Below are 24,888 nucleotides of genomic sequence, written 5' to 3'. Positions count from 1 at the left end.
CCATTTTAACTAGATTTGTAGATTTTTGTTTGCTACCACTCAGAGTTGGCACTGATTTGTAAAATTGTTCACACCTGAAGATGCTCTTAGTCACTCACTTACACTTGCACTTAAAATCTATATATCCTCCTCTTCTTTCTTTCTCTATATCAAAACAGAGACCTTTCTACGTGGGCAATCTCTCTCCTAAGTGGTGCTCTCTAAGGAGAGAATGAAGCCATATGGATCTCCTTTTAATGCGTGGTTAATTTTATATTTAATTAAGTACAACTCAAACTCAAAGAACTAAATATATATTAATATGTACACAAGTAGAATTATTAGTGGCGTCATACAATTTCCTATTGCAGTATAATTGAAAGAGCCATATCGTACGAGTATCTTTTGCTTCAGAAATGAAGCCTTTTCCACCTGACCATATGATCAGGTCCAAAACCTTGTTAATATTAAAGCTCGCACCTAATGTATTTTTGATTTTCGCATAAACTGTGGAAGTCCAACTTTATTTACAATTTCATACTGTATAGCTGGGGAATCGAGTAATCAAGTTAAGTTGGAAATAAAATTTCAACAACATGATGAGTACTGAAGATGGTATGTTTTTTTTTTATAAATTTAAGATGATTTGGTGTTGATGCAGGGTCGGCCCTGACTTTCCAAGGACCGAATGCAAGGTCCCCAATATGGAGCCTATTGTTTTCTTTTTTTTAGGCTTTTATTTAGCTTTTTTTTAACACTAGTGGATTTTTTATAACATGATGGGGCCTTTAATTTGGATTTATTTTAGGAGCCCTATGCAAAGTTTAGGTAGTATAGGCCAAGGGCTGGCCCTGCATTGATGCCAAATATATGGTATCACCTTAATTTGGAGGCACTCTTAGGCCCAACTAAATTGAACAGTCAACCCGCAATCTCCTTCTTTAGTTCTTTAACCGCTTTCTGAATGATACAAGCTCTTTAGCTGTAATATTATAGAAAAAAGAAGGTCTACTTAGAGCATCATCAATACATTCCTACAAATGATAGTTGTTTGATAATATGACATTTTTGAAAAAACAAAATCAGACCCTTCAATGCAGCAATGTGCTCTTATATTCGTTTGCATCTACCACCCATTATTATAATATGTTGAACTTTAGGAATGATCGGGACAGTATAAATTTCGCATTTGTAGAATGAGAAATTGAGAATAAAAACGAAAATTGTATTGGTGCTTAATATAACATTTATCCTATTTGGGGGACAAAAAAAGCTTACATGTCACTTTTATTTTTCTAACATCTATTACAAAACCAAATAGTAGAAGAGTTGTGCACCTCTAACCTCTCTCTATCTTCACTCGGGGGCGGACCCAAAGGAGGGCTAACAGGGGCTATAGTCTCCCCTAATTTTCTCAGAAAAATATATATATTATATTTATACTAACAAAACTGTCGAAAATTACAAAATATACCAACTCTATATACTATATACTACTAGCAAGATGCACGTGCAATGCACGCGATGTTAAAAAGAGATTGGCGAAAAGTGTAAACATAATTTTACTTCGCCATTTTTTGATTAATCTTCAATTTGGGTTTTTTGGAAGCTAGCAAATTTTGGGAGAAAGCACACAAATTTTTTTTGTAGGAGAGTGTGTATGTACGTGTGTTGTGTCTTGAACTCTTAATAATTCGGCCACCTAATTATACGGGAAATCTGATTCTACTCACATGTTGTGACAATATATGAAACTTAAGGATCTCTCGATTAACAGCAGGCTAATTGATTTAGATGAAGTATAGTAAAAAAAAAAACAGTTATAGAAAGGCACAAAGCAAGGTACGTACAGATTCAAGTATGGAAGAGAATCACTGATGAGTAGCTGAGTAAATGTGCATACATGGGGTTGGGTTTGTAGCGCAGAGGCCCATTGCGGTGTGCTAACTCTTTCCCACCGATGGGGGACTTCAGACTGAGAGTTCACAAATGCGTAATTGTTATCCATAAGTAATTACCCGTTATGTTGGCTCTCCATGTGATATTTAATACCAGGAGGGAAACCTTTTACAAATGATGCATCTTTTGTTGGTGGTAGAGAAACCAGTTGAGGTCCAGTACACTGAACTGGAACCCATTAATCATATTTTTGAACTGTCCTTAACCAATGCTCATGAAACCCCATCGCTACTTTTCTCCGTCACCTCCAATTCCACTACCACCCCCTGGCGAAGTCATGTCCTGAACCGAAAGAGTTTGCAAAAGCTGCAGTAGAAGATGCATGTGTTAAAACAACCAAGAGAATTTCATTTTTTAATCTTGCTTAAAAACTAACATGGAATAACCTAAGATTTGGAATTTGCTTCCAAAAGTTTTAGTGTAGCCACCATGAAAATATTGAAAACTACAACGGATACGAGGTTTGAGTGATTAGTAAGAATCCCTTTTTATCCGCTTTTTATCTTTATTGATAGATGGCGCAGATGTTAGTACCTCTTTTGGCGGTCTATAAATAAGTGGATAGCTCTTACAGTTGTCACCCAAACCATATGGAAATCAATGCAGAATTGCACTTTAAAAGGAAAAGATTTTTGGGATGGCCGGATAGCCAGACTGTACTCAACTTGCCTCCATACAGACCTGCTTAATCTACCCCCAATAAATATTAACTTGCAACCTGTGTTTGTTTACAACCAAAAAAGACGATATCAAACCACCATTCATGCGTGTCGAGTTGAGTGTGTTGAAACACGATAGTTAAAGAGATTTACGTGTTCAACATTGTTAATTTCGGACATTTGAACACACTATGGAGAACTCTTCGTTTTGGTTTGCTTCCATGGTAATTAGTGTAGTTATAGTGTTGGGCATTTTGTTCTTCAAGCAGGCGTGCATTTTTGTATTTGGCGATTCACTTGTGGATAGTGGCAGCGAAACAACTATCCGTTAACAACTGCTCATCTTGGCCGGCTTTATCCATATGGAATCGACTATCCCACTCATCGTAACCGGCCGTTTCTCCAATGGACTCAACATCCCCGATATTATCGATAAAATATCTCTCATTTTTCATGTGCTGCATTTTATATTTTGAGATTCTTTTGATTGGAGTACATTTATAGTTTGTGTGTATACTCTATAATGATAATGTAAAGTTAATGGAAGTCTGACTCCATATTTGAGCAAAGGCCAAGTACTTTAGTAATTTTTGTTTTCCAATTCCTTTTTTAGTATAATTTATTTGAAAGTGCTTTATTACTTATATTTAAAACTATGTTATATATACTAACACATGCCATAATTATATATGTAATCGGAGGCGATCAATTGGTGAAGAACCTACTATGTCATACTTAAGGCCATAGCTAAGCTGGGCTGGAGACAAACGGTTGGTGCTAACTTTGCCTCTATTTGGGCTTGGAGTCCTCAACGACTTTGGAATCCAATTTGTAAGAAGCCTCACATTTCAAATTCTAATACCCACACCACCGAACCTTATCTAATAATAATACTAATCCGAAATGGAACTGTACTTAGTGTATTTACATTATAAATTAAACTTGTTCACTTAGCCAAAAAAACCTATCTAATAAATACGTCGTAATGGATGACACACTATTATGCAGGTAAACATAATCGAGGATTGATTGGACAAATTAAGTATTTCAGTGATATCGACAAAGAGTGGGTGCACTCATTGGCACTTATTCGGGGCTAAAAATCGGTGAGCGAAGCACTTGTTCTCTTCACTTGTGGTGGAAATGACTTTGTTAACAACAACTACTTAGTCCCATTCTCTGTAAGATCTCGCCAATTTGCGGTCCCAAATTATTTCGCTATGTGATCTCCAAATATAAAGCATGAAAGAAAGAAGAGTTAACAACACAAATAAAAGAAAAAGATTGTTGCATTTCCAGAAAAATGAAGACGACAACGTCAAGTATAGCTGCATTTAACCTGGATATTGGGAGCAAATCCACCTTCATCACCAACATTGGTTGCATCCTGACCATACTTCTTTTTTATGACACTTTGTGGATAAATTGTAATATAATCATTAAAACCAAGAAAACATCTTTACATACACTTAGGCATAAATCTGAAAGAAAAAATATTATAAGACAAACTTAGGTAAAAGAAAGATAAGAGCAAAGATTCATACATTGATTATTTTTACTTTTGTGAAATATTGGTCATATGGGCATTTTATGGATAGTACTCAAGATTGTGTTTACAGACAAACTTTGGCAAAAAATTGGCTTGCTTCCTTTGAGAACAGGCACACCTTTGATAGACATTCCTATGAGAATTTTTCGTAGGGTATTTAGTAATACCGAGGCTAAAAATATTACTACCCAAACAAACTCTCATAATTACTTTCTCTGTCTTTGACAATCAGATTACGTGGTGCTTCGATGTCCCGGTGCATCTCGGTCTACATGGCTTCCCCTTTGTGCATTCCCGTAGGTGATCCCCTTGCTAGTATCTCGGTCCAAAATTCAAGTTATGCGTGTCCATGGAGCCTTGGCTTTATGAATGGCTTGATATCGAATGATATTCCTATTGGAAACTAAATTACCTATACAGGTTGAATCCAAACCCAAGGCGACATGTATAACCGACAATGTTTTAAGAGGAAGTGCATGAAAAACAATAAGAGCAGGGGCATATAGTTGAGCTGTTATAGTGTCGACGTAAATGCAAAGTAAAAAGGAAATCACCTTACGTTCGATGGAGTCACCATGGTGTGGAAATAACACATCGACACGCTTGGTGATTGATCCACCACCCTTAGCTAAGTCTTGTATGCTTGTAAGTAGAATGGTTTTAGATAGGGGCATGGCTTGATTGCATTGGTGTTATGGTCCTTCTTCACTAAACTATTTTGCCCACCCCCTACCCACCGATTCTTCCTCTTGCTCCCCTACCTTGGCCTCTCCCATTGTCATTACCTTGCGAGTGGCTGGTACATATTTTTATTTGGCGTGGCGGCTGCAGATTGAATTGTTGATCTTTGCTACCACACATTGCTGCACACATGTTGTTGTTGTATTGTACACATTTAAATTAACACCGGCCGGCAGCAAAGAAGAAAGCACCAGCCGATAACATTTGAGCACCAACACCCAACAACAAAGAACATCACACACCACCGATCCACAACCGGTCCCACACACCACCACCGGTCACTACACACACGACCACCACCACGAAGTCACCACCGGTTGACCACGAGACACCGGCACAGATCACCACTACCGGTCCACGACACCACCACCACACACGGTTAGTCACCACCGGTTGACACGAGACACCGGCACGATCCTACCGGTCCACACACACCACCACCACACATGGCAGCGTCACCACCGGTTGACACACACACCACCACCACTGCCAGTCCTCACCACACACACACGCAGTCACCAACACACACACCACTGACAACCACCACCACACCCCAACATCACCCAGTCCACATACACACACACACACACGGCCGGTCACTACGTCTACACACACGCACACCATTCACCACATACACACACAAAGAAAGTCCACACAACACCCACAAGAGTTCACAGTCCATAATAACACCCACAAGAGTCCACAGTCCACACTCCCATAATCATGCAAAATGCAGAACCACATGCACGATACAACCATACACAATCACACTACCATAAACAAACCTATGATAAGAAAGAAAAAGGATCGGTGGATTTGAACCACCATCACGGGATGCATGAAGATGACACTCCAACTCCCAAGAGCTCTCCCATTTGAGCTAAAGATCCATTATGTATTTTCTAAGTTAAGTACAAAAACACACAGACTAACCCAACAATTGTTATTAGATAAATCCATAATTGCATCTCACAACACGGTATGTCTGCCTCGCACCATTATGTTCACAAATCACACCCCTCTTCTTGTTTAAACCACGAGACTACCATTTAAGTTGTTTACACCAAAGTAGTACCAAACCATACAATTTCTATGATCAAATTTAGCGTCAAATAAACTCAACGAATGTGAATCAAATAAAATCGAAGAAAAACATAATAAAAGAAAGGTGCGGGAAGTCAAAGCAATATATCGAGAACAATTACCGGCATATATTTCCGAAGCGCCCATATATGTTTCTACAATTTTTTTACCAATTGATCGAGGAAAGCCACTGTCGGGAGATATGATGACCATTGTAACTTGAATTTTGTGGACTTAAGTGGGGGTGGGTGGGTGTTCTTTTGGTTCTTGAGCGGCGAGAAGAGAGGAATAAGCTTCATCACATTTCGATCGAATCCATCTTGTTTCTTCGGATAAAGGAAATTCAACTTTGGTAAATAATAAACACCTTGATAATTTACAATTGGAGTTCTGAAAATTTAACTACTGCTTATGTTATACAGTTGGTCATTTTAATGAGTTCTTGTTTATGGCCAAAGTATGAGCAAAGTAGGCTAAAGCCTCATGGACAAAATATGAGCAAAGCAGTTCTAAAGTCATGCTAACTTACTTGGGAGGGTCATAATAGTTTGAACTATCAATATTTGTTGGGGTATTAAAGAAAAAAAAAACAGTGAAAAACAGAATATTCTTACAACTCTAAAAATTCGTAAGACACTTGAGGGCACATACAACACCACATAAAACACAGCTTACTATAAGGAAAGAAGGGAGAATCTAAAGAGCATTTTACCTATGTGCCATTCTAGAGAAAAGAGGAAAAAACGTAAAAAAAATTTCTTTGAGTAGATCATAATGACTCCCTCAACTGACATGCAGCACATTATCATGAGGGCATAGGTTGATCTCAGTTTAGAAAATGTATACCATGTGACTCTAGCCAGTTCCATTATGAAAAAAAAAACTGCTCTGCTCATAACATGACGACAACACAATTGATTAAGTCTTAGTTTGAAATACATGTAAGCACACTATAATTCGTGACCTGATCATCAGGGGGGTAGTAACTCTCATTAAGTAAACTTACAAAGCAACCAAAAGCTTCCGGAGACATCCACACAAAATAATCATCGACCCATGATGCCGCGAGCTTAGCAATGTAATTTGTTTACGGTTTTAAGGATGCTCTTGATATCGCACAACAATAAGCAGTTACCCATTTAAACCGCAGAGTGATCAGTATAGCGTAAGAATATAGGAAAACTATGATAACACATTAAGGAGCTGGTTCGTGGACTAATCAAGCAACTATTAAAGGCGGTATCTGATTTTGAGGGCAGACAAAATCAAATTAAATTTCTACATATAACTGTTCAAGATTAAAATGACATATTCATATATAGTTTTCGGTTGGGTAAAGATCATAGCGGGAGCTCTCGATCGTAAGCCCTCATCTTACCGGAAAAATGAGGATAATCTATTGGCTAAAATCATTAATCATTAAACAACATCTGAATATATTGGGTAGAACGACATCCAGGTGGAACCAGTAACACTAATAGCACATGAATGGTCTTATTAAACAGGTCCAACCAAGTGTTAACCATGAATTAACATGAAACTTTGTAAATTGTACCTCAGTGTTGATTTACAACCTATGCGGTCTTTGACCATCTTCCGGCCCAAACAAAGAAACTGCATCCTGGACCGATTCAATTGATCTTTTATCAATTTCACCCATAACTGGATATTTGAAGTTCATTATGAACCTTGCGGGCTTGAACTTGAACGGTGTGTGTAGGTAGTCATCACACATACAAATAATAGCTAGGCGTTTGTACTGTCCCGAAATTAATCCGATAAAGCTTTTGACTGACATGTTCTTTTTTCATAACCCTTTCTTCTAATCTAACGTAAGTCCCTTGGTCTTATTTAGAATGATAAGCAACTGGTGAGGCTTTATAAAAGGCAAATCCAACATCATATTAATCATAAGCAAGAGCTGAGTCCAACTAAGAAGATTGGCCAAACTTGTTGGCCGTCAAAGTCAGAGTGCTTTCAGGTCTAACACCTGGAGAGGTTACTTAAGTTGACGCTGCCGAAGAAGAATAACTCGTAGCAAGTGGTGTCTATGGGCTTATGACCCCCGTTTGAGCCTTCTTCCCTTGCACATACACCTCACTCCAAGCTCCTTTTGTATGGATAAATCTAGGAAAAAACCTCTAATGCTAAGCATGTGCTGAAATCAGTCGACATCTTCAATTAGAAGCTCCCCCATGAGCTTAAACGGGGTTTCTTGCGCCAAAGCAAGTGCCACCACTAACTGACAAATTTGGATAAAAACGATGCGGGGACGTGGAGATCAATTTAAGTGACATCCATAGCAGTTGAAAACGCTGCGGCAACTTTCCTCAAACCGTATCTGGATCGTTGCAGTGACAAATAGTAGTTGACGTCAGATCCGTTCCAAGCTGAAAGTTTTTCAGAAAAAGTTGACATCTACAATGTGTAAGGTTCTGCTGAAGATAAGCTGGGCAGTTCTACAACGAACCATGGGGCGCCACCGATACAAAAAGCGTCGAGTACTTGGAGAGCAACTTCGATGACGTCCATATTTGATCATTTTTAAAACTCACTTACATTCTATCATTATCTAAACCCTCCAAGTACGCATCCATCAAGTTCAGCCATCCAGTGACATTGCGACCACCATACCTTTTGCAACAAATTCTCTTTCACGTCGACTTTTTTCTTAAATAACTCCTCTCTATTTTTTTTTTACCGGCATTGTTTTGTTTATTTGGTGAAACCGGCTGGCTAAGGGGTTCCAACGGACAAAGGCGAAGAGTGCGCCGAGGGCTTAATCTCTTAAGGTGACTTGGCATATCGCGGGATGTCTTTGCGATCATAACCGATTTATCTGCGGTATTGAAGGTGTGTGGGTTCCATAAGCTTGATAGTCTTTTGGTTAAGCCCTCAATGACAAACGCATGTTCGTATCCCCAGTTTGGAGTGCTTTGCTGAAGGAGCGACCCTCAGTGAGGTTGAAGTCACAATTGGAAGGGGTGCATTAGATCAATGAAGATGAAAATGCAAGCAATAGTAGTTTCACGGCTCTTTTTCAGTGGTACATCCTTGGTTAATGTTTTCTGATCATAGACTCTAGACTCTAATATTGCTTGCATTTTATAGACCAGTTACTGAAGAATACACCTAATTAAGCATTCAGGCGTTCAGTTAGATGGAAGCTAAAACCAAGTAAAAAAATTCACAAAGTAGACAAAGCATATACATTAGATTATTTTAAAGATATAAAAAATGACATGCATACTTGCGAAGGATGTTGTCCTGGACCGTCGCCAGCATTAATAACAGGAATGCCAGCCGTTACCGCTGCTCTTCGGGCAGCACCACTTTCAAAGTGTCTTATCACAATAATATCAGAATATCCTTCCACCGTTCTTATAGTATCGCATGTCAAGTGCTCAAATAAGAATAAATCACAATACAATCTACAACATTGTCGACAAAATGGGAAACAAATAGTAGTACCCTCAAAGCGTCTCTCCTTTGCGCGGAGATGAAAACTTCGCGTGCATTCTCGTGGTCAAAACTTCCCCACCCAAGTGTTTCATAGCAGACTCAAAAGAAAGCCTAGTCCTCGTCGAGGGCTCATAGAATAAAGTGGCCATGAGGTATCCCCTTCAAGATTTGGCTTTCTGGTGAGTTTTTCTCAATATCTTCCATCGGACGCCCGCTTTAAATATAGCATTTAGTATATCCCTATCAAATTGTTGAGCATCTAAGATATCTTGAAGCTGAAATTTGTCTCCTGCCGAAAATGAAAATGCCTTATCAGTATTTAAGACCTTTTTAGTTTCTAACGAGGCATTGGGTTCTTGAAAAAGTAGCTTCTCGGATGTGAGAGTTGAGAAAGAGGACATGGAAACTTGGCTACATCTTCCTGGTTTTGGAACAGTCAAACCTGCCCTGCTGCATAGGGTAGAATTGGAAATCGAATTCCCTCCATCATGTCTCTTTTCATTTGTCTCCTCCTCCAATCCAGCTACTTTCGATTCTATCAATCACTACTCTCACCACCACCACCTCCACTGATTCCACCATAGTTCTTGATGTCCTCTTATCCAAAAATAAAAACTCCTTGTACCGAGGAGACTGCGCCCTCCTCATGCATTCTCCCGCGGGGTTTTCAAAGTGCACCAGATTTGCGGCATTCCCTACCTTTGAAGTTTGAATTTCTAATAAGTTTTTCTACATTCACCAACACTACCAGTCACGAATCAAATGCCTTAAAGGTGAGAAGCATTTTCCAATCCTCAACTCTGAATGACAATTGTTTTCAATGACAAATATAAATTAATATATTCCGTTCTTTCAAAACAAATGTTTACATATGGCTCCCTCGTAATGTGGCTATGAGTCTGTATGCCATTGTAGATTTGTAGAAACAGTTGAAAACTTGAAACTATAGCAGCCGTGACCCTCACTGTTTTTGGTAGTCACTTTCCCCTTTCTCTTGCTCATGTGTGTTGTTTTGCTTTGAGTTTGAGGTATCTATTTTGAAAATGGAGTTTGGTCTATCAGTCATGGCTAAAGAAGAGTCTAATCTTTAATGTGGAATACGTAGAGATTGAGAGGAAAGGGAAAGGGAAAAGGAAAGGATGGTATATTAATGGTAATTAAAGTCTCTATTAAATAACTAATAAATATAGGCGTACAATTCATATATTGCGTGTATTTAGTTTTCAACCTGAATTTACACAAAACTCCTTTGTGAGTGTGTTATAACTTAAGGGTATAAATGGAAATAAAAACTAAAATGACGGAGTAGCCCTTTTTAAAGGTATTGAATAATTTATTTTTATATATAATCAAGGGTATTTAGTGGTAGAAAAAAGGCTGGTCCAATTTAAAGTTATAGGTTAATTATAGTATACTCTACTAATTGAGATGTATTATGTACTAATAAAGAACACGGGGCATTTTCTAGTGAAAAAAAAAAAACTTTATATGCTAGTATGCAGTGTTATTAGACCCGGCCCGGCCCAGTGAGTTGACCTGATAAACCGGTTTCTTAACCTGGCTAAATCGGACGGTTAACTAGCGGGTCGAGCCAATCTGCTGACCGTGGTATTTTAGAATTCAAAATTAAATTGTTTGTGGGCAACCTGGCTAAATCGGACGGTTAACTAGCGGGTCGAGCCAATCTGCTGACCGTGGTATTTTAGAATTCAAAATTAAATTGTTTGTGGGCAGTCTGGAACCTTGGTTCCCAGCACATCAATCAACTTACACACATCAAGATATGCCAACTTATCACTCCACTCTTACTAATTATTGGTTATGTATAAATATATATATTATATAGTCAAAATAGTGACCCACTTGTCCAACCAGTGAACCACTGGCCCAACCACTAACCAGTGACCCAGTCCCTTTACCGGGTTGATTTTCGGGCTGGGTCTGATAACACTGCTAGTATGTCTCATCTTTCCTAACCTGACTTCTTCCAAGAGTGGAAAAAGAATAATAGGGGCATTCACACACTGTAAATATATATATTTAACAGTCCAGTATCTCGTTTACTCTTTTATTTTCCAAGTTCATTTTCAAATATCAAAAATGAAAATTAAAAAAATTAAAACCAATAATAAAAAAAAAAAAATCTTGTTTGTTTGTGTGCAATATTGTTTGGTTTCTAAAAAAAAAATAAATAAATAAAAAAAAAAAAAAAATAAAAATAAAAATCCTCGGAAGTTTAACTTCAAAGTAGCCCTCCCTTATACAAGATCTTGGTTCGCCCTGTTTACTAGTGTAACTATTTAAGCCATTAAGAGGACAGAGGCAAACCAGCATTGGGACCAGTTTCCCTAGAGCCGTTTATGATTCCACTAGTGGTTAGCATCACCAATGCAAACCCTTAAAAACAAGGCCCAATTCACATTTTTGAAAGGCTAGTTAGATTAAGGTAGATTAATCAAGCTCAATTAAAAGGGCTTCGTTGGAGGCAATTTTTTTTTTTGAAGGTCCGTCAAATTTGAAGATAAAGGCCTTTGTAATGAAGGTGCTGCGCAAATGCAACTCTTTTTAAGGTGTTTGAATTTCACCGTGAAAACGTACTACAAGTCTACAAAGTGTTAGCAAGTCAACCTACGGAATCCTCAAAATATATCTAGTCATAGATCACGTTTCCGAATTCCAATGACAAGCCCATCATGAACCAAGATCCAAAACTTTTGTCGTTTTATGTACCCATCAACTTTTTCTTCTTCTTGACTTAAAAAACGTGATTAATTTATATTTTTTTTAGGAATGGATTTAGAGTCGTTAACAGAAGCAACGTCGGGAGCAATTGGTGCTTTGTTAAGTACTAGTATTTTATACCCTCTTGATACTTGTAAAACTAAGTATCAAGCTGAAGTTCGTGATCATGCTCAACAAAAGTACAGGTCTATATTTTATTTATGAAATTTATATTACTTTCTTAGTGTGTACAGTATAAGGTTTATTGCCATGAAAGGATGCGTACCATATATTTATTTTTTTGTTTTGGAATTTTATTGTGCTGTTTCGTCTTTTGGCATGGTTTTAATACTTTGGTCTTACTGAAAATTTGTTGTGTTATTTTGTTTGTATAAGAGTATGACTGTATTTCATTGTTTTGGAATGGTTTTTCAAAATTGAGATTATAGACTTATTAGTTTGATCTATTTAATTGTAGTAGATCATTTAGGGCAGAGTTTTGGCTTTCTGTGAGATTCTATTTTATAAGTTCGTGGAATGACTCTATCTCAAACTATGATTGTGAATGCAAAGGATAGGAATGAAAGGGGGAAACGACATTAGGGGTATCTTGCTTCTAGGAACTATGTTTCAAGATCGAGGTGTCAAGACAAAGACTCATGTTGTTAGGCTGCGAAAACTACTCCTTGTAAGAGCCAGTGAGTATCATAAGTTGCTTTCTGAGTTTGTTTTGTACAAGATGCTTCTCTCTTCTTGGACGCAATTATAAGTCTTGCACGTATTTGTGATGCGATTATTGAGAAATTAGCAAAAAAGTGTGTATCCGGAGGTGGTATTATCACTCTTGTCAATTACCACGTTTGAGAGTTGAGATGCTTATTTGAGTCACTCCTTGGACTTCAAAAAATAGCACCTCGTTAAATGGAGATGTTTTTCATTTTAAGAAGAAAGGAGCTATAGTAAAGCAGGGGGCAAAGTTTCTGTGTTTTTGCGATGTTGGAAAGCAATTCTGAAAGGAGACAGCCAACAATGCTAGATAGCCGTTTGGGTGTAGTTTCAAATATATTTAAGTCGGGTGATCTATAAATTGGCAATGGAAAATGACTGGGCATGACCAATGTTGCACAAAAATGTGTCCAGAGACTTGTGCTGTTAAATTAAATAGGCTTGTCCTTTGTTTTTATCATCATAGGATAGTTTGAGGAGGTATGAGGTTTGGGATGCACTTTCTCTGTATCACCTTTCAAGATGATTTTAGATGGAGATGGAGAAGTGAGCAAGGATTTTCATATTATGCCTTTCATTTGACTTTATCTTCTTGTGAATTACTGTGGCAATTAAAAGGCCGCTACCTTTTTGTGTTGAAACACATTTTCAGAGGGTTATTATACTCCACACATTTTCCATTTTGCAGAACGCGACCTTAGGCAGAACCCTAACTGGAAATTTGAGAAGGCGTATTACAATTATCCCTAGTAGAGATCTGTACCGTGTAATGACTTGAAAGATACAGCAAGGTATCTCCTTCATTACAGGCCTGTGGGTGCTAATTTGTTTTGAGGCATTAATTCGCCATTTTTGATTTCACGAAATGGTTACCACTTACCACTGGGCAGATGTCTTGGTTCAGTAAGTGGAACTTAAAAGACATTTTGACATATTGGAGACATTCGACGAGAACTTATACTCCATTTCTTTTTCTCGATTGGGGAGTATGGAGAGAAAATACTGCTGGGAGTTTCAATCTTGAGAAATAGTGTCATTAGCATCAAGGCATCTGTTTTGTTGTTGTTGTTTTTTAATATTTACATTTTAACTGAGAATATACATACCCCCACATGCACTCACATAAGCATTTAAATTTTGACCGATAAGGATAGTTAGGTTTTGTATATTGATTTTATGTATACTATTTGAGATAATTATCAACAAGAATCTAGTTTCTGTAACTTGTTAATGTGATATCTGTTTTTAATATAGTTGTTTGTTATCTTCTATTTGGTATTATTACCTACTCATAGAAATTGCACGTAAAGTTCTCTCTTTAACTTCTGTAGGAGGCTGTCCGATGTTCTATGGGAAGCAATCTCCACAGGGCAGGTTCTTTCACTGTATCAAGGACTTGGGACCAAGAACCTGCAATCCTTTATTTCACAGTTTGTTTACTTTTACGGCTATAGTTACTTTAAAAGGTTGTATCTAGAGAGAAGTGGAACCAAATCCATAGGAACAAGAGCAAACCTGATTCTTGCTGCTGCTGCTGGTGCTTGCACTGCTTTAGTGACACAGGTTAGGCATATCTTTTGCTAAGTTCTTTACCTAACCAGTTACCATGCTAAATGGCACTTCTGGTTTCCAACACTGTGACCTTGTTTGGCGGGATAGATTTTTTGACGAAGTCACCAAGTACCACGTGCTTGTGTTTGACAATCTTATAGACTGTAGGTTTTATTTTAATGTTCCATGGCATTGGGAGCTCAAATGATCACCTTGTATGACATCCCCGAGCTTGATGGAATATGGCTTCTAATTTGTTGAAAGTTGATTTTCCTAAATTTTATATTTTTCTAAGGTGTGATTTACTGATTTCTATGTTTGTTATGTAGCCCCTGGAGTTAGCATCCTCGAGAATGCAGACAAGTGCCTTTGGAAAATCCAAAGGGCTCTATGAAACTCTTACAGAGGGAACCTGGATCGAGGCATTTGATGGCCTTGGCATCTCTCTCCTTTTGACCTCGAACCCTGCTATCCAGGTGCTTTTTTCACACTCAACTATAAGAAATTAGAGAAAAGGCTGCTTATACATGTCAAGAATAGGCATTTTCTTTTATCAGTCCTTGTGTGGGAAACTAAAAAGCCAAAGTTTAGTTCTCAAAGTTGAAGTTGATCATACTATCCGATCGTACATTCGTACAATGTGGTTAGTCATTTGAGTTTCAGAGGTCTCCTTCTGGTAGGGTTCAATAGCTGTGGTACCGGTAGTCCCTGCATATTGCCACTTAGAAGAGATTTATGAAGCTAAATATCAACTCCGAATGACAATCACTGTGCTCAAATGTGTAAATATTGTGATATATTGAGTAAAGGGATGGAATCGTGGGTGGTTCCAATGTCCAAGGTGTCCGAGTCCTCTATGGTGCCACTAGTAATTATTTTTCATATGAGTATAAATTGTGACCTGCCTATCAACATTTCTATATACATAAGAATTGAGATGAGACTGGGTTCTGTATTGCAGTACACTGTGTTTGATCAGCTGAAAAGCAGACTTCTGATGAGGCAGCGTAGTAGCAAAGCAGATACGGAATCGTCCCCTGAAGCCCTCCCTGCCTTTTCAGCTTTTGTGTTGGGCGCCGTCTCAAAGAGCATTGCCACCTGTTTGACATATCCAGCAATCAGGTAAGTGTCACTTATCTAAGGTTTCTTCTTTGCAACTTGTTCTCATGGATTAAAATTCTACATTGCTTGATCAGGTGTAAAGTCATGATTCAGGCTGCTGATGTAAGTGAGGACGGAAAGGATGCTCAACCCAAGCAGTCCAAAACAATCTCAGGTACACTTTACTCCATTTGGAAAAGAGAAGGTCTGCCGGGTTTCTTCAAAGGTTTGCATGCTCAGATCCTAAAGACCGTGTTGAGCTCAGCCTTGCTTTTGATGATCAAGGAGAAAATCACAAAGACCACATGGGTCCTGATGCTTGCACTGCAGAGGTCTTTATTAGTCACCAGAAGTAGATTAAAGAGCTCTTAAGAGACAAATCCAATGATTTTTGTAAATTACATGGCTTGGTTTGGTTCGATGAATACAGAATGAATTGTTTTTTGGAGGTAATAAGTGATAACTGTATTTATAGGCCCCACAGAATCACAGGAATTTCAGATTCTGTATTTCTGGTGACATGGGGTATCAAATAATATATGTTGTTTAGGCTAGTCTGGTAGACCTTATTGGTCAAAGAATTGGATCATGGAAGTGATGGAACTACTGTATCCAACAACAAACGTTGTAAGTTTCTGTAATTTCTTTTCTGTTTAAGTTTGATTCCTTTTGTAAGTAGAATCTGTTGTTGCTGGTGTGACATTGATTATGAATACTTACAAAGTCCAGAGAGGGTGAGCAGGAAGCCAGGAACCATATTGTTCGTCATTGGCAAGAGTTTATGATTCCTTAAGCCACTCTCTGTCCACGAAGCAGTACAAAATGGTGTTGCTGGTCTGTCACCATCTTGTTTAGTGGCTTTACGTTAACCTATGCTCATTGATTATGTCAAGAGTCTTATTATGGCCTTTAAGGAAGTTTGTACTTATGAATAAATTTATCACCAATAACTGATGCTTTTCATAGGTCTCGTTTGTAGAGGTATGTATGAGCCCTACTCCCTTAATGTAAGTTTGTCTAGGCTAATCTTTTTGTCAGAAGTTCCTTCTTGTTGGTTCGTGCTGTTGCTTAAAATAAAGCTGATGGCATGATGAAGCATATCTAGAGGCCCTTTAAGCCCGTATACTAACATTGGATCTTTTGCGACTTGAGTTCACTGACCATCTAGATCGATTGTTTACGAGTGGCTCCCACTAATTGATTCATTGATGGGCTGTCTTCTAGGCTGTTGTATTTGGCCACCAGAGATGGTAATGGTTGATTTATGTTCTCTTATACCTATACCGTTCGACTGGTTGCTTTATTTTTCTGCACGTGTTTTTATTTTCTATCATACTGTCTACAGTTTTCATTTCACTAATGTGAAAATAGAACAGGTTTCTCCGGCGATCTAGTTTGTGTTAAGCAAGTTTTAATAGGACCGAAGTCTTGATTGTGCTCAAACGACTGAGACTGAGTGTTTTTATTTGACTAGTTGAAATTCAACCAGTCTCAAACAATACTTGTTTGACATGGAACCTTGCTAGAAAAGTGTGATCCAGAAAATGCAGGTATGTCAGGATCTTTAATATAGTGAATTAGTAAGGCTTGGAGCTATAACTAGTATAGTGGTTGCATACAAAATGTTCTATAGGAGAAGAACTTCCTACATTTTCCAATCGTGACATCAGCATTTAGAGAGCAGGTGGAAATTAGGATGATTTATGTGTAGGTGCTACGTTTATAAGCATAAACTATGCAATCAGTTAGTGGGAGGTTAGGCATTTGTTTGACAAATGATGGAATGGAGGATAAATTGAACTTTCAGGCTATTTGCTTCAGAGGTCAACAGAGTAGAAGATTAGAACTAATCAAGTCAAACTTGAGCCCCTAATAAACATACAAAACTTAGAAACGGGTCCCAATGATCCTAATCAGGGAACAAATAACCATTTTGATTGCCTTCAGACGAAGCTTTATAAGTAGTCACTAAACGAAATTGTAAACCAATTCCAGACCAGAAATGCAAAGGCAGATGCCTTTGTGTGTGAAGACCAAGACATCATATCGTTGTTGTTATAGTCTTATACATAATTCCAAAATATTAGTTTGTAAGACTAGAACATTTAACAGATAGAAGATATATGGAATATATGGAAGACATGGAACTGAGCTACTAATAGTACTACACCTTGTAAAGTGAAACCATAGGTGTGCGACTGACAGAGAGGTGCTTGAATAGTCAACTTTTGACCCTGAATGTGAGGTATATGCCAGAATCCAGATACATTTGCTTAAACTCTTGCTTAATAAATGTTAGGTCCGTAATCATCAAGTGATGAATAAGTAATATGCAATAGCAAGACTTACGATCTAATAGCATCTTGTTCTAAGTTCTAACGTTAGAAGAGAGATTTGAGACTAGGAAGCCATGCCAATTTTAAGGCGACAAGTTGGGTGGCTGATGGTTATCTTGTTAAGCGTCTCATTTCTTGAGAATGGTGTCTTGGGTGCAAGGAGTCCATCAATGAAGGTTGTAAAGCTAAAGGAAGGTAGAGTTTGGAGTTACAATTTTGAAAGTGGTAAGCCAGATTTCATTGGAACAATGCAACGACTAGTACCTACAACTCCTGACCCATTACACAACAGGTAGTCAGGCAGATGGACGAATCAAATTGTCATGGGGGAGGGCTTTGGATGTAACGTAACTTGCAAGGTATGGATGGAAGAGCGAAAGGAGCTCTTGGTATGGTAGAAGATATTCAAAGTGATAGGGTTAGTTACATAGAAAAGTTGTGTATTTGTTTTGGCAGTCATAATGTAATTGCATTTGATAATAGTTTTACTTGTAAGTGGATGAACACATTTTCTGTTTTTCAGTTCGAGTTTCAGTTATAACATTTCTGATTTACAGGAAGCGCTACCTCTCTAGTCTCCCCAATATGCAGCCATCCATCCATCCATTGAGTTTGAACTTTGAAAACATACCAGAATTTACCTCACTTTTGCATGCCATTCCATCCTTACTGTACAGAAAAACAATATATAGTTTAACAACGGCCATAAAACGGACAGGTGTTCTGCTTTTGGGCTCTATATGATAGTTGTAATCTTCTCCAATTTTTCTTCTTAAGCCTTAGTAATGAGTGTACTCTGTCTTTGATTCCCACTAGTATTGAAGTTAGGTAATCACTTGTTAATCATTGTTCTCCCCTGGAAAAGAATTGTAGCAATTGTGCAAAGAAGTGGAGTGATTATGAGTAGGATCAGAGTCGCATTCTTTTGGATTGAGATAAGGTGTTTCAACAAAATATGGGCCTCAGAAAGCTGGATAGCAAAAGGCTAACCAAGTTGGAATCATAAGTGAAAAGTTGCCCAGTCCACACTTGAACAATTACTTGTTAAAGCTTCTGATATGGCCAGTCTTTGAACCCTAATATGCTCTACTAAAATTATGGGCACACGTTCAGCCTCTGCACAGAATATGTTCATTTTGAAGTGTTTTATAGGATAGGCTCGTAAACAAACTAGTAGATCTGTAAATTGTGAGTAGAGTAATCATGAGTAATTGGTGCTCCAAACTCCCTAAAGATGTCTTGGCCCTCCTGATATTATCAAGACTAGGCCTGAAGGATTTTATTAGATTCAGCGCAGTTTGCCGGTCATGGAGAACTATTGCAGTAGACTATCAGGATCATCTGCATAGACTTCCATGGTTACTGATCTCTCTAGATAAAAATTACCAGATTGCAACAATTTTTAGTCTCTCAGAATCCAAAGTTTACAATCTTAAGTTGTTCAAGTTAGCAAGCGAGAGTTACTGCTGCGGTTCTTCCCTTGACTTCTTGGTAATGACAAATGGAGAGGATAATTTCCTCTTCAATCCCTTTTCCCAAACTCATATCAATCTTCCAAAACAATATGTACCACGCTAGGCTGCAGCCCATGGAAATACGTCGTGGGCTCAGGATTATCGCCACTATTTCCAAAAAGCAATTGTATCATCATTGCCAGGCACTTCCCAGTATGTAGTTGCAGCTAGAGGTAGCTGGCAGGTACTTTATGAGACTAGTGAAGTTTTTGAGATGTGTAGACCCCAGGACCCAGAATGGTATGTTTTTGGAATCCATAAGGCGAAAGATGAAGAAGGTGGGGAATCCAATAATGATGAAGAAGGGCAGTGTATCCGATGATGAAGAAGAAAATCAAAGTTCAGATGTACAGGAAGCAGTGGTAGACCAAGGAGAAGAGGCAGAGCATGAACAAGTGGTAGAGCAGAAAGAAGAGGACAAAGTGCTTTTTCAAGATCTTTTGTTCCCTAAGGGAATGTTGTATGGTTTAACTAGAGAAAACAAGTTATTTTGTTTTGAGTTATCTGAATCAGAACCATTTGTGCAAAATAAGGTATTGGACATGTTGCCTATGAACATGCCGGATGAGAGTATGCATGGCTAGATGGTTTATAGATTTAGAAACTTTACTGATAAAAATCCAGGTTTGGTGGATCATGTTACTATAATGTTCTTAATATATAAACTCCAAGAATCAAGTGGTGTTTTCCAGTGGATTCAGTTGGAAAGCTTGGGTGATCAATTGGGCAGAAACTCTGCCATGTCATGATTTTTACCCATACAAAAAAAAGTGGGTCCTGTTACTGCCAGACTCCAATTTGTATTGGGCAGACCCCGAGTTGGGCCGGGGTCTGCCCATTGTGTTGGGCACAACTTGGACTCGTACACCCCCCAACCAAATATCCAAGAAACCGGAAAACACCGGTTTCCACCTTTATCCTTCAAACCCTCTTCGCGATTTCTCTCACCAAAATCAAACCCACAATCTCGATCAAGCTCGATCTCGATCAAACCCACCATCTCGATCTCGATCAACTAGATTCCTTTTTTTTTTATCGGTAAGTTTCAACTAGATTCCTTTGAGCTCAAACATTTTAGATTTATTTTATTTGATTCCTTGTAGAGTTCTTACGTATCCTTTGTGTATATGGGGTTCGGACCATAGTCTTGATCATAATTATACCATTTTATATGTCACACAATACATTTAAAATATTTTAGCACTAACCATCCTCGATTTCATTCCAATAGGAAAGTATATCGTATTAGATTATGTAAGCGTTATCTTGGTAAAACCATGTAGAATTATAATTTTGAGATATTAGCAACAACTAAACAAATTGATTGTGGTAAGTGTGAGTTCATACCTTCCTCTGTTTCCTAGTAGAATGCATATTCTAGATATAATTTGAAGGATGCATCCTACATGTGCATGTCCTTGCACAAGTATGGTGAATATGTGCATGTTGTGTGTAGATGCTTTAGAATTAGTCGGTGGTTGGCCATTTATGTATGCGCCGTTATAGAGGTGTGTGTGTTTTGTGTTGTTTTGGGGGCACTTGGGTTGTATCTGCAGAGGTTCTTGGATCTGATGCGCATGTATGTGGTTGTAGATGTGCCTATCTGCACTTTTGTGCATGTGTTTGTGACTTTGTGGGTATGCTAGCATGCTTTTTCACTTGAGTGAGTGTAAGGTACTTGGGTTCATGGGTGTATAATAGTTTTAAAATATGTATGCTTATAAAGCGTTATAAGCCATACCATTGTTTTGGCAAAATAATAATGATAAAATAAATTGTTAGTTGTTTCAATCTTCAGTCAATCATTGGTCAGGTCTATGCCTTCAAGTATGTTATCTCTTGCCATCTTTTATTATTTCTAACGGAAGGTGTTTGAATTAGAAAATTGAATGTTATTTTGTCAAGAATTATGTCTGGGCGGGGGTAGCTCATTGTAGTGGAGTTTATCCCCAAGTGGTTGAGCAGTCATTTACTAACTAAGGTATCGATTGTGTTTTTCTTGTAGTCTGTGCAACAAGTTGGTGATTTTCTTTTGCATAATCGTAGGCGGATAGAACTCTTTTCGCATGTTCTGTTCTTCGTAACTTTGTGGATCATTTGAAGCGCAAGAACTTTAATAATACGTGTTGTTTACTTGCTTTCGACTCACGAGGTACATCTCATTCTTGAGAAAAAGTTTAATTACCTCTATTTCCAAATATGCCTTTACATTTCCATCATTTTAACCTTTTGATTTTCATATCGTCGGTTCACGCATTACTTAGGACACACACAAGCAAAAATAGATGGAGAATGGGGTCAAAGCAAAAGCGATTCAACTCGAGGGATGAAAAAATGTGTTAGTAAAAAGGCGATGCCCAATTTGTTTTAGCTACCTCCATCTCGCGTAACTTCTAGTTGGAATGATCTTTCGTAGGTTGATGATTATAACATGGTGAGCTTTGTGCCACTTTCGACTTGAGGAAGGAAAGCGGGTAATCTGTCTCTGTCGTCTCTCTACCGCGACTTTCTTATGCGGATAACTTGCATCTAAATATCAACGTGCATTAGTGCATTTGAATCTCTTTGACCTATGCCTTTATTTTGGGAAGCAAACTAAAGCGATGACATTGTTGTTTTCCTTTCTGAGCATACAATATGTTTTGTCCCCAAATCGACTATTGCATTGATCACGGAGAAGATGCGGATGTGAAGGTCAAGGATTTTGAGGAAATGATTAGTATTTAACTATAATATGCTTGTTACTTGAAGCGGACAACATATATCTACTCTAGAGTCTAGACTCATATACTGGGAGGTTTTAGTTGGGGGATGTTTGCTATGTGGTTTTTATGTTAAAGGCCCATTGTTTGGAGTTTGGACCTTGAGCAGTTCAATTAATCACCCAAGATTAAGTATTACGAATTGTAGAACTAGTTTGAGAAAAGAAGCTTTGTTTCTCTACTTTTGGCGGATGCACATAATTTCTTTGCTTAATATTCTGCATGTTTTTTCTTTTCTTTTCCTATCCGTTAAGGCGATTATTGTATATCGGATTTTGTAAACTTTCGATTACATTCCTTTGGCTGGTTTGCCCTTTTGTTTCCTGCCTTGTCTTTTCGGTGTTTGAGGCATAATTTTGCTTGCATCAATCATTCTTCCAATTTGAGAAGCGGAGTAGGCAGCTCCATGCATCGGTCGGGGACAATCTAGTGTGTTAGCGTGTACATCACTAAGATTTAGCAAAAAAAACAACATATTAGCGAGGGTCTTTTAATCTATATAAAGCGAGTTCAATCATATTATCCTTTGTCTTTCAATTAAAAAACAAGTTCAATATTTGCTCCGATTTTAATCCTTGAGCCTATATTTCAATGTGCAAGTCTATGAGAAAATAAAAGAAAATCTCAATCAATTCAAACAAGACACATCTTGAGAGGTCCTTGGGGGCTAAGCATTTATCTTTTTCCTGTTTTTCATGGATAATGGGTGAAGCATTTCCTTTGGAGAAACCGAACTCATTCTTTGAAATTGAGAATGTCTTGAGGAGAAGGCTATAAAGTCGTGAAGTTGTCTTTTAAATTTGGTTCCATTGCACCAAGAACCGCAAGGCTTTCCCACTCAAAGTTTTCGACTTTTGGATTGTTTTAGAGCCATCGCAAAAGGTTTAGAGCACTCATTAGCGAAATCCGAAAATCAAGTTTCATCTACATCCAAAATTAGAAAGCGAAGGTTGAGCATCATCATCCTTTGGTTCATTCTGAGTTCCTCTCATAGAGGTTAAATCATGTAGTCAAGGAGAAGATATTGGTGCTCCCATTGTGGGATTTGTGGCACAAACATGCTATTTGATATATCACTTTGGACTATACACTTATCACGGTGAGTCGGTGGCAGCTTATGAAATAAATAAAACAATGGTTACGTGGTCTCAAAGGAAGGAGCGGGACTTTCTTTGTGATCAAACCTCTCAACAACATGACCCCAAAAAGCGCGTAGTATGTCAATGTCATTGGCAAAGAAGCATTCAAGGACACTGTAAATCTTAAGCTGTAATCATCAAGTACCTCTTGGTCATGTCATCAAGCATCACGAAGCCAAGGTTAGCTTCCGGCTTTGAAGTAGGCATATGCTAAATTAGTGTACAAATGAGAATCACCCAATATACCTTTTCCTTGCATAAGAGTGAATACTTTTGAGCATAAACAATGTTTTAAGCCTTTGCAAAACCTTCCGTATCGGTATACAGTAAATGGAAATATCGACAAGAAGGGCTCATCAGGGGAGTCTTAGAATTGCATCTTCATTGCCTTGATTGGTAACCATTTAGGAATCCACTGAGTAGACACTATAATTTGGAGAAAATCACGTACATAAGTGACTAGTTTGAAGCAATATCGATGAACAAGTGGTTAAATATTTCATTCTATAGCATTGTGTATTGACTAGCTTGTAAACTATAATGAAAATATTTGGCATTTACGTAATATTAAAATTTCGACTTTCCAAAATCAAAGTAGCGATAAATGAGTTATTTCTTGAGATAATGTAGAAACACTTTACATCAATTACAAATGATATGTCGATTAAGTGGTACTTTATATCCTTACCATTCAAAAGATATATCTTGATTATCAATTCACTAAATAAATTTCTAATGCTTCAATTTAAAAGAGTTAAGATATGGTTACTGCATTAAGCATATCGAGCGGGAGCTCTTTAGCTTTGTCCATTTCCCTCGTTTTCTGAGAACCCATGAATGAGAGCCTTGTAAGTAAAGCGGTCTTGGACCAATCCACCTTCCAACATCTTATTTCTAAATTTCCAAGCAGATTCCATATCTCCTATCTTACAATACGCATTTATCAAAGGTATTGCTTAGGGGGTGACATTATCCGGCTCAATCTTCTTATCACTCATTTCATTCAGCGAAGATTGTTTGCATCCTTCATTTGGCACGCTTCACATAATTTCTGAAGAAGGGAATTATAAGTAACAATGCTTTCGAAAAGCAAGCCTTTCATTTCCATTTCTTGGCCAATTAATCTCAAAGCTTGGTCGAGGTCATTCACTCTGTAGTATCCATCATTCACTTATGCTTTTTTTGCCACTTGAGCGGTTGTGTGGCCACACCGTTCGGACTTAATCTTGAGCGGTGTGGCCATGTCGTTTGAGACTAAGTTCAAGCGGTGTGGCCACACCGTTCAAGTGGCAAAAACGGGGTTTTTTTCAAGTTCAAATCTCAAGCGACATGGCCACACCGTTTGGGACCTAATCAAACGGTGTGGCCGTCAATCGTTAAACTAATTTCAAAGCGGTGTGGCCCACACCGTTCAAGTCGCAAAAAAATAGACAAATCGTTTTTCAAATTCAAATCCCAAAGCGACATGGCCACATCGTTTTGGACCGCGATCGAGACGGTGTTTGAGACCGTTTGGTGTGAAATACAAAGCGACGGAGATAGCGTCGTTTAATTACTACATGCATAATTATTACATGTATAATCACTATACACATCAATAATTCCT

General features: G+C 38.1%; 1 protein-coding gene across 1 annotated transcript; it reads left to right on the top strand.

The window, feature by feature from the left end:
* The first annotated feature begins 12,015 nt into the window (after nucleotides 1–12,015).
* Nucleotides 12,016–16,212, top strand: LOC147499575 (peroxisomal adenine nucleotide carrier 1-like). The gene is made up of 5 exons (XM_086561338.1): nucleotides 12,016–12,359; nucleotides 14,211–14,442; nucleotides 14,760–14,906; nucleotides 15,392–15,552; nucleotides 15,627–16,212. Exons 1-5 carry the CDS (start codon nucleotides 12,223–12,225, stop codon nucleotides 15,901–15,903), a joined length of 954 nt encoding a protein of 317 aa, XP_086417464.1. The 5' UTR covers nucleotides 12,016–12,222; the 3' UTR covers nucleotides 15,904–16,212.
* The last annotated feature ends 8,676 nt before the right edge of the window (nucleotides 16,213–24,888 follow it).

Source organism: Coptis chinensis, chromosome 5 (assembly GCF_015680905.1).
Source record: "Coptis chinensis isolate HL-2020 chromosome 5, ASM1568090v1, whole genome shotgun sequence".
NCBI lineage: Eukaryota > Viridiplantae > Streptophyta > Magnoliopsida > Ranunculales > Ranunculaceae > Coptis > Coptis chinensis.
This window is presented reverse-complemented; position numbering and strand designations above follow the sequence as displayed.